At 49.2% G+C, this 14,536-nt stretch overlaps 4 protein-coding genes across 4 annotated transcripts; 1 reads left to right on the top strand and 3 right to left on the bottom strand.

The window, feature by feature from the left end:
- Positions 1–3: 3 nt before the first annotated feature.
- BO83DRAFT_458201 (uncharacterized protein) lies at positions 4–3,821 on the bottom strand (the record flags this gene model as incomplete). The annotated part of the gene is made up of 7 exons (XM_025537125.1): positions 4–161; positions 340–477; positions 556–672; positions 1,431–1,844; positions 1,900–2,382; positions 2,422–3,302; positions 3,370–3,821. The coding sequence occupies 7 exons, from the start codon at positions 3,819–3,821 to the stop codon at positions 4–6; spliced, it is 2,643 nt and encodes an 880-aa protein (XP_025382687.1).
- Positions 3,822–5,653: 1,832 nt separating this feature from the next.
- Positions 5,654–7,034, top strand: BO83DRAFT_412355 (kinase-like protein; the record flags this gene model as incomplete). The annotated part of the gene is made up of 2 exons (XM_025534399.1): positions 5,654–5,671; positions 5,887–7,034. 2 exons carry the CDS (start codon positions 5,654–5,656, stop codon positions 7,012–7,014), a joined length of 1,146 nt encoding a protein of 381 aa, XP_025382686.1. The 3' UTR covers positions 7,015–7,034.
- A 1,493-nt stretch (positions 7,035–8,527) lies between these two features.
- Positions 8,528–10,140, bottom strand: BO83DRAFT_383118 (GPI anchored serine-threonine rich family protein). The gene is made up of 2 exons (XM_025532393.1): positions 9,522–10,140; positions 8,528–9,455 (listed from the first exon to the last, which is right to left on the bottom strand). Exons 1-2 carry the CDS (start codon positions 9,727–9,729, stop codon positions 8,986–8,988), a joined length of 678 nt encoding a protein of 225 aa, XP_025382685.1. The 5' UTR covers positions 9,730–10,140; the 3' UTR covers positions 8,528–8,985.
- A 2,022-nt stretch (positions 10,141–12,162) lies between these two features.
- Positions 12,163–14,512, bottom strand: BO83DRAFT_383115 (CCCH zinc finger protein). Its single transcript, XM_025532392.1, has 2 exons — positions 12,561–14,512; positions 12,163–12,498 (listed from the first exon to the last, which is right to left on the bottom strand). Exons 1-2 carry the CDS (start codon positions 14,436–14,438, stop codon positions 12,286–12,288), a joined length of 2,091 nt encoding a protein of 696 aa, XP_025382684.1. The 5' UTR covers positions 14,439–14,512; the 3' UTR covers positions 12,163–12,285.
- Positions 14,513–14,536: the final 24 nt, after the last annotated feature.

The raw sequence follows: 14,536 nt of genomic DNA, 5'->3' as shown, positions 1-14,536 counted from the left end.
CCCTCAATGCAACTCATACACGCCGACAAAGCAGAAGATACGGAGATGTTCGATATCATCTCCAACGCTGACCGCTGGGATATGGTCTTGCAAGACAGATTCCCAGAGGTCCATACCACCAGCCATGCCATACAAGACATGGTAGTCGGGCTTCAGAAGATCTTGACACGTCCATATAATAGTGACGAGTATGACATAAACCCGGGAGATCAACGGAAAGGGAAAATACCAGTTACGGGGGTCGGAAAGGCGACGACCCATCTGGCTCTGGACGAACCATCTCTTGAATGTTTCAACGCACGCGACGAGAAAATCGACATCCCTGATCATCTTCTGAACGTCGCCTTCTATAGAGTGTTGGTTCATCGAATACGTTGCAGAATCGGTTATCTGCCTGTTGTACCTGGAACCCATAGTCCTCTATGTACTTGACAGAAGCTTCCACTTCAGGGTGGTTATCCTCGAGTAGGGTTGTGACTTTCCGCATGATGTGTTAGGAAGACAACCTGAGCAGCATTATATTTGGCGTTGTTTCAATGGGTGTAAGGTACGCACCCAGGCGTCTGAATTGATTAAGTGATGGGAGATGGTTACCCAGCTGGGCCATAGAAATTGAGTAAGACGATGGAAGCGGTTCTACTGATAAGTCAGTCTTGGCTGCACTTGTCCCGTCTAGGAGGTAATAGGGATGACTTACCGAGTGTGGTTTTGAGCGATAGATTAGCCTCTTCGGACCCATCCTCTCTGCGCAACCCTGATTAATATCATGGCGTGGTTTATATAAGATGTTAGTTGTTGGTTGTTGTTATAGTTGGGGACTAGTTGGTTAGTTGTGATTATATACGGGCTTCTCTCCTTCGATATAGTTCGGTTGGGGTTGATGCCGAGGGGTGTTGAAATGTAGCTACTATATAACCTCGCATTGAGGTTGGTCTACACTGGACTTTAGGATGTTCTGCATAGTAGATAGAGCATTCCGTGTTATGCTTCTTGAGCAAGGTACATCAAATGCGTAAGACCATGCATTTTCTCACTCCACGGGTCCCCAACTCAGCTCATACACATCCTTAATCAACTTGACAACATCACCTTTGCTAACCTGTAATGGTTTCTGGAATACCTCGCAGGATGGGTTACCAGCGTCCCGCACTTGGTTCTCGCGAATCAGGATGTTGTTGAAGAGCCCCTCTGCATCTAGATCCTCAAAGTGATTTTGATATTGCCCGCATGAGGTGCAGAAACACCGCCAAAGCAGCGTGATATTTCCTCCTTTTCACAATGGGCGCAAAGTATTTACCCATGCGCTCAAATTGCTCAAGTGCAGGGAATAACCTAGCCAGCTTTTTCACGGTAATTGAAGAAATAGGCGATGGCAGATCTACTGGTTGGTCAGTACTCGCTGCTTTTTGACTCTCCAAGTCAGGGGACACGGAATGGCTCACATATATGGTCTTCAAGGTGTCGACCAGCCTCTTGGGGTCCACCCTGTTTGCAAGATACTGAGTACTGCTCAGTTAAGTGGTAGAGTAGCCGCTTCCACACGCACAATTCGATCATGGGAGAAGAGATATTCTCTGTCAGACTGGCAAGGCGAACAATGGCGACGAATCCCTCAAGTGGGTAAGCCAGAAGGGGTGGGGCGCAAGTATATCTTTCATGCCACGGATCAGAAAATCTTCCCACCAAATATTGTCGCAAGGACACCGAGTCAGGATCAGTAGTTGACCATGGATTTGCGGCTGGTAGGAGACCAGCATTCACAGCCACGCCATCAAGTTCGCTTATGGCCCTGCAGCACCACTTCAGACGCTCCATAAAGCCAGAGGAGGCTTCCTCCTCTTTAGCTATTCTGTCGGTCTCGGAGCAGACGGAACGGAGAAAGGCCACAAGGGTGAGGACCATCATGAAAGCGGTGTTGATGTACTCTGTTGAGGATTTGGACCCATTGCTGTCGATTGCCATCCTCGTCAAGAGGGACCAAGGGCAATACAGCATCAACACGCTCACCATTAGGTAACACCCCGACTTTGAGCAGAATAAACGCGCAAGCATCACATGAAGTCATGGGTAATATAATATCAGTCCCCGGGTAGCTGCTACCCAGCACTATTGGATATCCCTGTTCGACATAACCACTATTTATCCGTGGAAGATTGGGGGTAACATCCGAGCTGGTGTTGATTCGGAGAAGAAGACACTGTATCGAGTCCTTCTGCCCACATATAGGACATGTTTGGTAGTATGAGAGCTCCCGAAAAGCATCCTCGAATCTGTGCCTGTGGCCTTTGAATCCCGTCAAAAACAGGCATTTGTGGTCTCTGGATTCGGGCGTCGCATCATGCGAAAGCTGTCCAGACTCGGAAAGATGCGAAACACTTCTCACTCCGGCCAACGAGCTGTGCCTTCTTGCTGGTCGAGTACTTCTGCCTCCGTATGACGATGTGTCTTCTGAATTCGGTGAAGTCATTGGAGTAAGGTTGTTTGGATGCATTGACCTCGCATGCAGACTTAATGCACTCAATCTTATCAATACTTCTTCAAGTTCATTCTCCATCATTGATGACACAAGATGAGTAGCTTTGACATTCAAAATCCAGTTCTGATGATGCTGGCCACGAAGTTTTGACTTGATGGGTCCAAGCTCTGATAGACTGTTTGATCTGTGGAGAGCTTGCCACAGATTCCGGGGTTCGGACGTATCCAGGTCCAAAGCATCGAATTTCCTCACAAGATCGACAAATATCTTTGTTGCCTTGCCACCTATATCTTCGACCGGCAGAAGCATATTCTCATTCAAGTGGGACTGTAATGCTAGGCAGGAGTCCATAATCCATCTTCTGACTATATCACGTTGACCCCTTGTTGTCGCAGCCACGAGGATGGCATCCAAGGCGGAGTAGTCCGATAGCAGGGTAAGTGTGTCAGTTTCGGATATGGAGCCAGTATAAATACTTTTCAAGTCAAACTGGACTCCGTTTGAGAGAAGAACCATATCCCCGGACAGATTTATCGGTAATGGGACCTCGACCCTCAAGAGATCTTCGTATGTGATGGTCACTAGATCCTCCCATCTTGTCCACTCTCCAAACGACGAGAATTCCCTCCCTGCGGGGAGAACGTTGGAAAATGTTCCTTTGGCCTGCAAGACGTACACGATATCGGTTTCCACATCAGAAAAGAGAAAGATGCAGTGTGGCGCCGCGGCAAACACAGAGATCCCAACCGAAACGTCGCAGTCGAATGGTGACTCCCAGCGTTCCCCAAACAGGATAATCACACAGGCCGCTCCATGGATTCCAGCGCTGTAGATGGCATTGGCAAAGTTTCTGAATCCGATCCTCATAGATGATGCCGTCCGTTAAGAGGAACCACAGGCTGGCGTTCCGGAGTTTAGATGTGCACCTGGAACTCTGCAGCAAAACACCAGGATCAGTTCCGCCAGAAGCACGGAGCTTTTCGACTTGCGAAATTTCCATCGGTGGGGTGGCTTCTTCCGACCAAGGAAGAATGGTAGACAATGGCACCAATTCCGGCGACATGGAAAGCCGAAACTTAGTGATAGCATCAGTCTCTTTGCGAAGGGCGATGTCTTTCGTGCTCCCAGAGACATCTACCGCAAAAGTGAGATGGAGCTGGCCTAGTAGAGGTAATTCTCTTGTCTTTTCTGAGACGTCTGCCGCGGTAGTGGGAGGATCCCGCGGTCGTAGAGGCAAGTCTCTCATGTTCTCGGAGACATCTTCCATGGCAGTAAATGGTTCTCGTCCTCGTCCTCGTAGAGGCAAGTTCAATTGGCCCTGGCGACTAGTTCCTGGTACAGACATAGTTGACTAGCAGGTAAGTGGACTAAAGCTGAGGTTGTGCAGATACGAATCGGTGTTTAGCGGTTCTCGGATGAATATGGACTTCTGCTGGATAAATCGATGGAAGAAGTGGTTGATATACCATCTGTGCTCAACTTGAAAACAGAGACTATATAAGTCTCAGCGCAAGTAGTACAAATCACGGGTTCTGACGAACCAGCAGGGCGTTTGTAGGAGCGAGAAAAGGAACCTCAGTGCCCCTCCAACATCTCAGGTTATGATGTATTGGTAGAGTTTCTATGCGTGCGTGGTTCTGAGTGTGACAGAGTCGTTTTGGTTGGTCATTGTGAGTCTTGCGGGATTGCTTCCATGCAAACACATCATCAAACGCTCGGACAGAGCAGACACGCTTTGATTAACAGGCAGGTTACGTGAGGCTACAGTAGGACAAACACCCTCCCCAGCTCCCTTGGTGACAAGCAGCTTATGCAGCGACAGCTATAACGCCTGAGAGGAAGCCGCCTGAGACGGACCAAGCAATGTATATAGTGCGATTTCCATATTGCGGCGTATACCTCGATTCCTGCACCAGGACTTTCGAGAAAGTTCATCATTACCCGAAAGATGTTCAAACTGAAGAAGCAAACCGGCATACATAATCGGACGATCTAAGATCGAAGCATGTCCTTTGGCACTGTAACATTTGCATTGCGGTTTTTGTAACGATATTGAGATGCACAGTTGATTGTTGGTCTGATCGGCACTTCAGCAATTGGAAAGCTCCTCAAGGAACTTGACAAGAACTCATCAGTAATGTTCGCTAATTCATAGTATTGCAAGAAATATTATTTCTCCTCACCATCATCTACAGGATCCTCCATGTATCACCACACACTCAGCAACTTAAGTCTCTGTATTCAAGACTCAGATCTTCAGATATGATAACGGTGTTCGATGTCGAAGAGAAGAGACTCATCGACATCCCGGTTTCTGAACAGATGGCTGGATCAGACCTTTATGGATGGTAATTGTTGTGGAAGTCAAGGTGTATATAGTGGCTACTGCATGACATGATGTGGTCCCTTATATGGGGGAGTGTGTGAACTAGATTACCTGAACTTCGTGACACCCTTCTCATCTTGAACCAGGATAATCCCCAACCGAACGGAAACTTCCACAGAGACCTGATTTATATATAAAAAGCGAAACCAGAGAAATTCAGTTCTTGTCATTCTTCACTGGCAACTCATGGCTTGGGAATGCCTGCCAGTATAGAGTCTGACTTGTGGTGACGGTGTCTTGTTCTATCACAGGTGCAGTAACCGTTTCTTACTATGGGGATGGATAAAACAGATGGGTACTGCTTTTCCAAAATATCTGTATTCACTAAAACTCTGCGAAATCGACTCGACTAAGTCAACAGTGATTCCACAATGGCGAGGTTGAGTCCTTCTATGGCAACCTGGTACCCCTCCCAGCAGCCTATGAATAGTAGTATCTCCACATTGTAATTTCCCAATAAGAATACCCACTATTTATTCATTTCCGAACCAAACAAACAGATCTTGACACTTTGATGATTCAAATGGGGCAAATCCATTCACTACGTGTACCCGACGCTAAGAAATACTGTCGCCTAATCTGGGGAATGGGAAAGCTTGTTTGAGGGCATTCGGGGATACAAAATAGGCACCCGAGATGAGCCACTATACAATACTATATGCATCGGGATGAACTACTTCATTCTGGGAGTTTAAGTCCGAGAATATTATGCCCGTGCATCGGTCGAGTTCCCAACGTGATGGGGCATCAGTTGCACTAACTGACTTGCAATATGCACCAGTGGCTAAGCGATGGCGTCTTTGCATTGGGTTAGAAGTCATACGAACTATTAACTAATCAATCACTGCACCTCTGCATTGATTAGTCATGTTTGCTGTTCCCTGCACTTGTTAGTTAATTAGTAACTCACCGTGTATAGGCCAACTGATATCCCAGACTCCTAACTATAGTTAACTTATTCATTCAGGACAATATGACTAAATACTCAGCTCGCACTGCTCTCAAATCATGATACTCAAAGCAGCTGGACTATACGACGGAAAGAAATTCAGAGCCCATCAGTCGCTCGCAAACATCAATCTATTACATCGAAGGCAACAAATGGTGGATTAGAGTGACTCTACTAGGCCCGACCGCCAACCTCCCCTTCGACAACGCCGGAGAGCAGCAAACCACCAAGCGTGAACGGCGCGAGTTCTTCCAGAGCTTTGTTCGACGAATAGATTACAAATTGCTTCCTCTCCTCCCGCACACCGTAACAGAGATCATCCTAGGAGATGCAACAGCAACCGGTGTTGAAGTGGAGCTTCAGCTTGACGATGCTTCTGGCACCTCACAAAATCCCACTACGGCTCTAAGATGCAACATCCAAGAAGACTTTCGCAGTGTCGCCTATCCTTCATGCGACGAATTCCCTTCCTTTCGACAAATCAACCACAAAGAACTGACAGGTGCTACCGAAATCACGGCCGGGGTATTCTGGGTCTACCACCGCAAAACGCGATACGTCCTCAAGATAGTGGACCGACCTCTCTATCGACGTCACGATACCGAGGTCATTCGCAAGGAACTGGAGAACCTCAACTACTTCGCTGGAGTACCAAACATAGTGCAGGCAGCTGGGATTGCCGTATCTACAAATCCTTACAAGACTTTTGATTGGGATACCGGCTTACCACTAGTTGTGACGGGCATTCTACTAGAAGCATATCCCGGAGGGACACTACAGCAGGTCCTCTCCGATCTCCGCGTCACAGAATACCGCTGGAAGCAATGGCCCGTCCAGATCGGAACCGCGCTGATTCGCTTACACGAGACAAAGAAAACTCACATGGACCTAAATCCGTCAAATATCGTTCTCGACGCCGACGGAAACGCAGTGCTCATCGACATCAGCGGCATCGGAGGGTTCACGCATGAATGGTGTGCACCCGAGGTTCTAGGCGATATTCCACCGTGTAATCTTTCATTCGAACAACGCCAACAGAACGACAACTGGGCGTACGGGAAACTTCTATCCGAGATCGCATCACAGATAAGCGATGATCCGCACGTAGAGACCTTGCGCCAAGTTGCGGACGGCTTGATGGAAAGAGATCTTAGAAAACGCACGAGTATAACGACGGCCATTGCACAGCTCCAAAGTGCTTAAATGATAGATAACGATAATCCCAAAGCCAAGTTGACTACTTTGAAGTGCCAACGAAAATTAAGATTCCCCCTATCCCCTCACGCCAGCCCACCAATGATATTCCTCCCCGCACAAGTTAAATGAAAGTCTCCCGCCGATCAAGTCAATCCCAATATCGATTACATCCGTGCTTGTCGGTTTCCCTGATTTTCTCTCGGACTGACTTTCTTCATCAATTCCAATGTCAGCTGCTGTAACTACTGCAGTTTGCACATAATTCTGGCTTAGTATCATTGCATAACATGCATACAATACAGCCCCTGCTCAGGTCACAGATAGACAGTCTCAGACAAACAAAGAATCTTTCCTCGAGACGAAGTCCCTAAATTTCTACCTCCCCCAACCATCCTTACATCACCGTCTGTCTCAGGGGTAGAAAACAGAAAAAAGGAACTCATCTATAATAGGGACAGCTATCAAAATATGGTTCCTCGGGCAAGAACTGTCTCTTACCATGGAACTCACCCGAAACCAAAAATTCAAGACAACCCCTCACGTGCCTTGCAGGTCCAAATACAACCCCCAAACAAACAAAGGCCCCCGATACATCCATCTGTTGTTGTGTCTGTCATCTTGGCAAAGAAGCAAATCCCAATCAATAAATATACTGCATACACCAACCCAATATTTGATAATATTATCAGAATTAAACCTCGATATAATATTCATAAATAAATAAACTACAGCACAATAAAAGAAATATCTTTTCCATCATCATCATCAAGTGAAAAAGAAAGAAAAACATCGCCCAGTAACTTACAGTGTAATTAAATTACCCATCTCAAATCAAATTCTCAAAAAGAGTCAGTCACTCAGTCAGCCTCTCTCCAGTCTCCACACACCGAAGTTTTGCCCGTCCGTCGGTGGATAACTTGGATTACTTACTTAGTACTCGGGTGGACCCTTTATTTAACGGTTTAGTTTGATTACCGTGGAGCCCGGCCAGCAGCCCATTTCTTTGCCCAATGGGTCTGGATCATCTCTTCGATTTTCCTTTTCGCATTGTCATTTTACGTACGCTCATTTTCTTGTTCTTGGGGGGTTTTTTTTTTTTTTGTTTTTTACTTACCGGCCTTGATTTCGAAAGGGTTGAGGGGACGGAGTCTATAATATCCTAGATTTATCCCTATCATATAGTTAAATTGTTTTGTTTCACTTTATCTGTTAGCCGGCATTGCTCGGCCCTACCTATGGGGTATTTGACTATTAAATTATTCCATCTAACTATCGAGGCTACGTACTTGTCGGATTCGTTTTCCTGGGCTCATTAATATATCGTCTTATAATCCTTCGAACTTTCCATTCCACTCTAGCATTACCCTGCATGTCCCCAACTTATCCCAGACGGTCTTCTGCAGTCTAGTGGACCATGCAAGGTACGCCCATCTCCACCCCGTCAGAATCTTCACCGGGCTCACCATGCAGGTCCCGTGTACACACAGCTACAACGCATCGACCCCTTCGTCCAGGGGCGCTCCGAGTCATCTGTCTAATGCATGCATGAGATATGCTAGTAGTCATTCATTACACAATCCATATCTACATACTCCGTAAAGTCCGATGTCCAACCCATTAGGTCCATCCATCCGGAGGCACAAAAACAATGTCGTAGTAATAATTTAACATACCCATACCATCGCCAAGAGCGAAAATGGCAAAGAAAGCCGGGATCTGTAACATCTTTTTCCGAGACACAAAGGATACTCTTCAGCAACGGGAAAGGTCCATGCAATCCTTGACAATCCAACAGGGCACGTGAAGAAGAAAGTTCAAAGAGGGCGTGAGAAGAGTAAAAGGGGGATGCAAGAAGGCGTAAATAAAAAGTGCTCAAAAATCTATGTACCAGAAAGTAAAGAAAAAAGGTATCATCACCCGACCACGGAATTGGCAGCAGCCCTCAGGCGGGCAGAGGAATCAGAACGTCATAGAGTTTCAGATGAGCGCAACTGCACCAAAGACAAGGGCCATCATGCCAATAGAGACCTGGTTGGTCATACCGGCGTTGGTGGACACGGTGGTGACGCTGGCGGTAGAAGCGCTGGAGCTCGCGGTGTTCGAAGAGCTGGACGAGGCAGTCTTGGAGGACGTCGCCGAAACGGTAGAGTTCGAGGCAGCCGTGGTGGTCGAGGTGGAAGAGCTAGCGCTCGAGGTGGTAGTAGACAGAGTAGTGGCGCTCACGGTGGAGGTCTGGTCGGTGGAAGAACTAGTGCTGGAAGCAGAAGACGTGGTTGACGAGGCAGTGCTGGTGGTCACCGCTCCAGTAGCACCGGAAACCGAGAAGCGCGGGGTGTAGTTAACATCGTCCGTGTCATCATCATCGATGATCTCAATGGTGTAGTCCGAGCGGGCCGCAAGATCGGCAGAAGGAGTCCAAGAGTAGCTACCAGAGTTGTCGATGCTCTCTAAATGGTCTCGTCAGCACCTATCTCATCACAATTTTCCACACCATATCCATAGCAGGAGCTTACCGGCAATAAGTTTGCCCGAGGTGGTGGTGAAGACAGCACCCCACTGGAGTCTCAGGGTGACGGTGCCATTAGTAGTCGGGTCCCAGGTGAGAGTAGTCGGGCTGCCCGCGGTGAAGGTGTAGCCACCCTCAGGGACGCTGAACGGGTTGTCGGAAGCGGCCGCGAGAGACGCAATGGCGCTGAGAGCAAGGTAGAAGATGGAACGCATTTCGATGGATGTTGGTGGAGAAGTATATGTGAGTAGTAGAATGACTCGGTACAATAACGGGGAATGGATAGTATGCGATATACAAGCGTAAATACGCGATGCAAGTGTGGGTGGTACAGAAGTAAAAGAATGACTTCTAAGTGGGACAGAGAGGAAGGATAGTCTCGACGGTCAAAAAGAGTGAACCGGGGTGAGTCAGTAGATGCAGACGACGAAAGAACGAAGGACAGACGTCGAATGGGGAAATCGCACGAGGAAGGGAAAGAAAGAAAGAAGAGAAAAGAGGAAGGAACGAACCACCGGGGACGGGGGGAGGAGGATGTCTATGTATACTTACTAGTCAGTGAGTATTGACTGGACTGGAGAAAAGTTACTAAGTAGATACTAGACTAGTCTACTCGCATACTACTGCCTACCTGGCTTAAGTTAGGTTACCTTCTTAGTACAAATTGCCCGACTCTGACCCAGACGGCGAAAATCAAGTGGGAAAAAAACACGAGAGGAGGAGGGGGGGGTTCCATTGTCATTGCGGACAGACCGACGCAGGGCACAATGGATTGGATGACCCTGTGACTAGTGGACATCCGGACCTTCCTGTTCCTGGCCACACCAGCCCAGCCTATGGTCTAGCGTACTGGGCGTACCTGCTGTATCGGACCTCCTCCACTTGCGCTAATCCCCCTTGGGCGTCACTAGTCGCTCAACTGCTTCTCTTCTGGCCTCATCTTCCGGTGGAAGTCCGGTTCGGATCCCCTCATTCTCGTCCATTTTGGGAGAGTTCAGGCCCGACTCGGGTGTAGCGTCTTTCCAATGGTACTATTTTTCGCTCGCCGACCGGGGGTTCGTCGGCTACAGTGGCTAACTCTCACTAGATACATACTTAGACAGATGGCAAATTTTATATGACCTAACCGCGAGAGTCCGGACTTTGAATGACTTCCTTAAGCGACAAGCCAAGGAGACGCTTGGAAAAAGTGTAAGTAAATATAGCCCTCGGTACGATTGAGAGAGGCATTATTGGCAGAAAAGGTGGTATCTGCTCAGGGGCGTTTTTCCCAATTCCTGCAGCAACAATTCAGGGCACGCGGACGATCATTGGGCAGAAATGAAATTAACCCTCGCCGACATGTTCCACTCCGCTCCAAAGTTTGTGGGAGCTGCTGATGCCCTCGTTCGGGACTAGCTCGAGGGTACCGTATTATTAGTACTGTCTGTCTGTCTGGAACCTTCTCTCTTGTTGGGTGTATGATAGTATTTGTTTTCTGACGTGCTGTAACACAAGTTCTTCTCTGCTTGCTCTTTTCAATTGTAATTGATGCAAGTATCATGAGAGAACATTGGCTATCCGACTGGACGGCTGTTAGTGTCCAACAGTCTATCTTATCAGGATGTGCGGAACTGACATGTGGATGCGGCCGATCACGATTATTCATTTGGCCTGCGGTATCCGACTAAGCAGCTACCCGACTACTCCCATATATTATTCCATCTAACTAGAATACTGTTCGATACAAAGCTCAGAAGCGATTCAATGAACTGAGACATCACATCTCCAGGATCTAAGCCACTCACCACACTATCGAGAATCCCTGTCCACAAACAGGGGTCCTTAGTACTTGCTATACAAACCTCTCTATTCGCCCTTATCTCTTTCTCTTCCTCGGAGAGGTACTCCTTTAGGAGTATCCAGTTCTCTCGGCTCCTCTCCAAGTGACCCAAAGTTCACTCTTTCCTTATCCAGTGATTTAGACACAAAGCTTCTCATCCACTTCACCTCCCAATTCGTTAAGGATTATCCCTCCCCACCCCTCGAACCTCCCCTCCATCTACTCAGTCTATCGTTCTACTTAAACTCCGACATCATTCTTCCCCCTGGACTACCTACACTACTCTCACTATGGGCTAGACTTTTCTCGCCTTTCTCCTTGTCTTCTCTCCTTCGGAGACCGTCAGGCAGGCATTCTAATCCTGTATGGAGATTCAAGACCCACGCCCTCGCTAGGCATCCATCCTGTCTAGACTATCATGGGAAATGAACTCCGTCCGAGCGTTTATGCCAGCATTCGAAATCCTCACTTAGTGTACAGCGAGGAGCTAAAAATTATCTACGAGAGCACTAACAACTTGAGCTGACCCACAAGCGCAGCGCGAAGCGGGGAGGCGCCACCCATCCCACCCATCCATCCTTCCATCTTCCTGACTTCCTACTATCTATAGTCGGCTCAAACCGAGGTTGCAGCCGCATCGCCTTGTTAGTGAGCTCCGGTGGCCACTATGGTGCGATGGCAATTTTACGCTCTCGTCCGAAGTGCTTCTATACTCAATGGCCGAACTCTGATTTGTCTGGGCTCAATTTTGGACCAACGAGAGAACACTGAAATGACTCCCCACTATACAGCCTACAGGCACGAGTCACTAATGAAAATCTGGACTGTATCAAGTGCTCGAGCACGACGGAGCCTGACACGAGACGTACTATAATGCGTTAGTCTAGCTATGTACTATGTATATACAGCACACTACGATACGGCCTTCGAGATGGTGCCACACTATATACTAGGCAGTCACGGCGGCAGCATCATTTTCCTGCCCCGAGATTGTGTCCTTGGGGGCTGCCTGCTGCGGAGCTTCCGTGCCTTCGGTCACCGATGTCGACTTGTTGTTAGTGTCCTCTTGGGCCTTTGGCGCATCTAGGAATCCTTTTTCCCCGAGCCATGCAATTGCTTCCATGACCTTTCGGTCGTCTTCTCCCTTTTGGCGGTCCAGGAGCTAGTAATTGCACATGTTAGTCACGCTCTCAGGAGCATAAGCTTGGGGATTCCTGGACTCACCGCTTGTAGAAGCCCCTTTCGCCCCTTCGGCTCCGTTAGCTTCGCTTTCTTTCCTCGCTCAGGTGCCTCGTGCGAGAACCGACATCTATCCCCATTCCTGCAGCGACCGGTTCGAGCAAAGTGATGGCATGGCTTTTTCTTACCCTCGCGAGGGGGTGGCGGTACCCGCTCCGGTCCTTCTCGTCGAGTGGTCGCCTCCTCCGGCGCAGAGTCCGAGTCACTGTCGGATTCATCCGACAAGGAATCTGACCCACTGGACGATGTCCAATCGCTGCTATCGGAGTCATCTTGAGACGAGATGTTGGCCTCGTCCCCAGCCTCTTCGGGCTTCCCAGCGTCTATTTTGACATCTGTTGCAGACGTCGTGTCGCCGTTGGTGACTTCTGATCCCTCGACTGCAGCAGGCCCAAGCTTGACAGACTTGTCTTCCGAATCTGCATCTGCCCTGATCCCGGTTTCCGAAGCCGGTTGGACTTGTGCGGTGGCCGAACTTTCGTCTATATTGGCATCGGTTGATCCCTTTTTCAGTGCCTCAGCCCTCAGTAGAGCCCTTTCAGCATCTGCCTCGGCTTTAGCCACCCGTTTCTCTTCCTTCATGAGCTTTCGCCGCAGTCTATCCGCCTTCTCCTTCGCCTTCGCTGCAGCATCTATGGGATCGACCGGTTGGTCATTGGATTGCTTGTCGTGCGCTTTCTTATTCCGACCGTCCTTCTGCGCTCGTTTGGACTCTTGCTTTCGCTGATCCTTCTGCCGCTGTACTTCCTGGCGTGCTTTCTTCGCCTCTTCCATGGCCTTTTTCTTCTCTTCCACTTTCGCCTGCGTCGGATATCGCTTTCGCCGTTCCTCAATCCAGGCCGCGATTTCTTCCGGTGACTGCAATGTGGATGTCTTTCCGCGATATGTGACCTTGAGAGCTGCGGTGTCGGCAGCAGCAGCTCCTCCGGCTAATCTCGCTTCTTCATCCACATCGTCTTCATCCTCGCTCGACTCATGCTCTTCGGTTCTCGGGGTCAATCCAAGCTGATTGTGCTTTCTCTTCTTCTTCTTTGGCTTCCGTGTGGCGTCAGCTGGTGGCGGGGGTTTGACGGGAAGAGGATTTCCGAAGCTGGGAACCGGAGGCGGTGCGGGAACTCGGGGTGCGACGGACTGGGGCTTCCCAAAGGCCGCATTATGATCGCGCTTGTTGGCATAGTGTGCTGTTCTATCCCCATTATGTGACTGAGCGTTGTAACCGTTGAAGTGTCCACCGCGCTGAGCTCCGGCAAAGGAGCCTGCCGGTCCCGTTTGCTCAAACCCCCAGCGCATAGGTGGGGCAACCATCGGCGTCTGAACTGGCTGGTTGACCGGTTGCTGGGCAGGTATGACCGAAGGATACATAGACCCAGGTTGAGCCGTAGGCGAAGTGTAAGCTCCCCCATAGTTAGGCTGGCCTTGGTAAGGCGGCACCCGGGTTGCGGATTGCGCATAAGGCTGCGAAGGAGGGAAGGAGGAAGCATTCGGAGCCCGTTGGTAATTTTGCGATGGCGAAGGAGTGGCTTGGACTGCTGGGTTGGGGTGCGTGGCATACCCAGAGTAGTTCATCTGAGCGTAGCCAGTAGACGGTGTAGCGGTAGGGTACGCGCGGTTATCTGGTGTCATAAAGTGACCTCCACGGGCGCCTCCCCGGTTTCCATAGCCCCTCCCACGTCCTCTGAAGTGGCCACCATGAGCATGACCACCTCGTTGGCCGTGATAACCCTGACCGCCATATTGCGAAGGGTAGTTATTGGCATTATGGTGACGGTATTGTTGCTGCTGCGGTTGCGGTTGTTGCGGTTGTTGTTGCTGAGAGGGAGGAGGGGGAGGGGGAGGAGGAAAAGAGAACCCCTGGGAGTTCATGGCGAGAAGATCTCAGACGACCTTCGAAGAGAAAGAGCACGCCATCCTCCCGGCATTGCGAAGACTTGACGAGGGCGCAACTCAATAAAAGGCGGCCG

Source organism: Aspergillus eucalypticola, assembly GCF_003184535.1.
Source record: "Aspergillus eucalypticola CBS 122712 chromosome Unknown BO83scaffold_41, whole genome shotgun sequence".
NCBI lineage: Eukaryota > Fungi > Ascomycota > Eurotiomycetes > Eurotiales > Aspergillaceae > Aspergillus > Aspergillus eucalypticola.
This window is presented reverse-complemented; position numbering and strand designations above follow the sequence as displayed.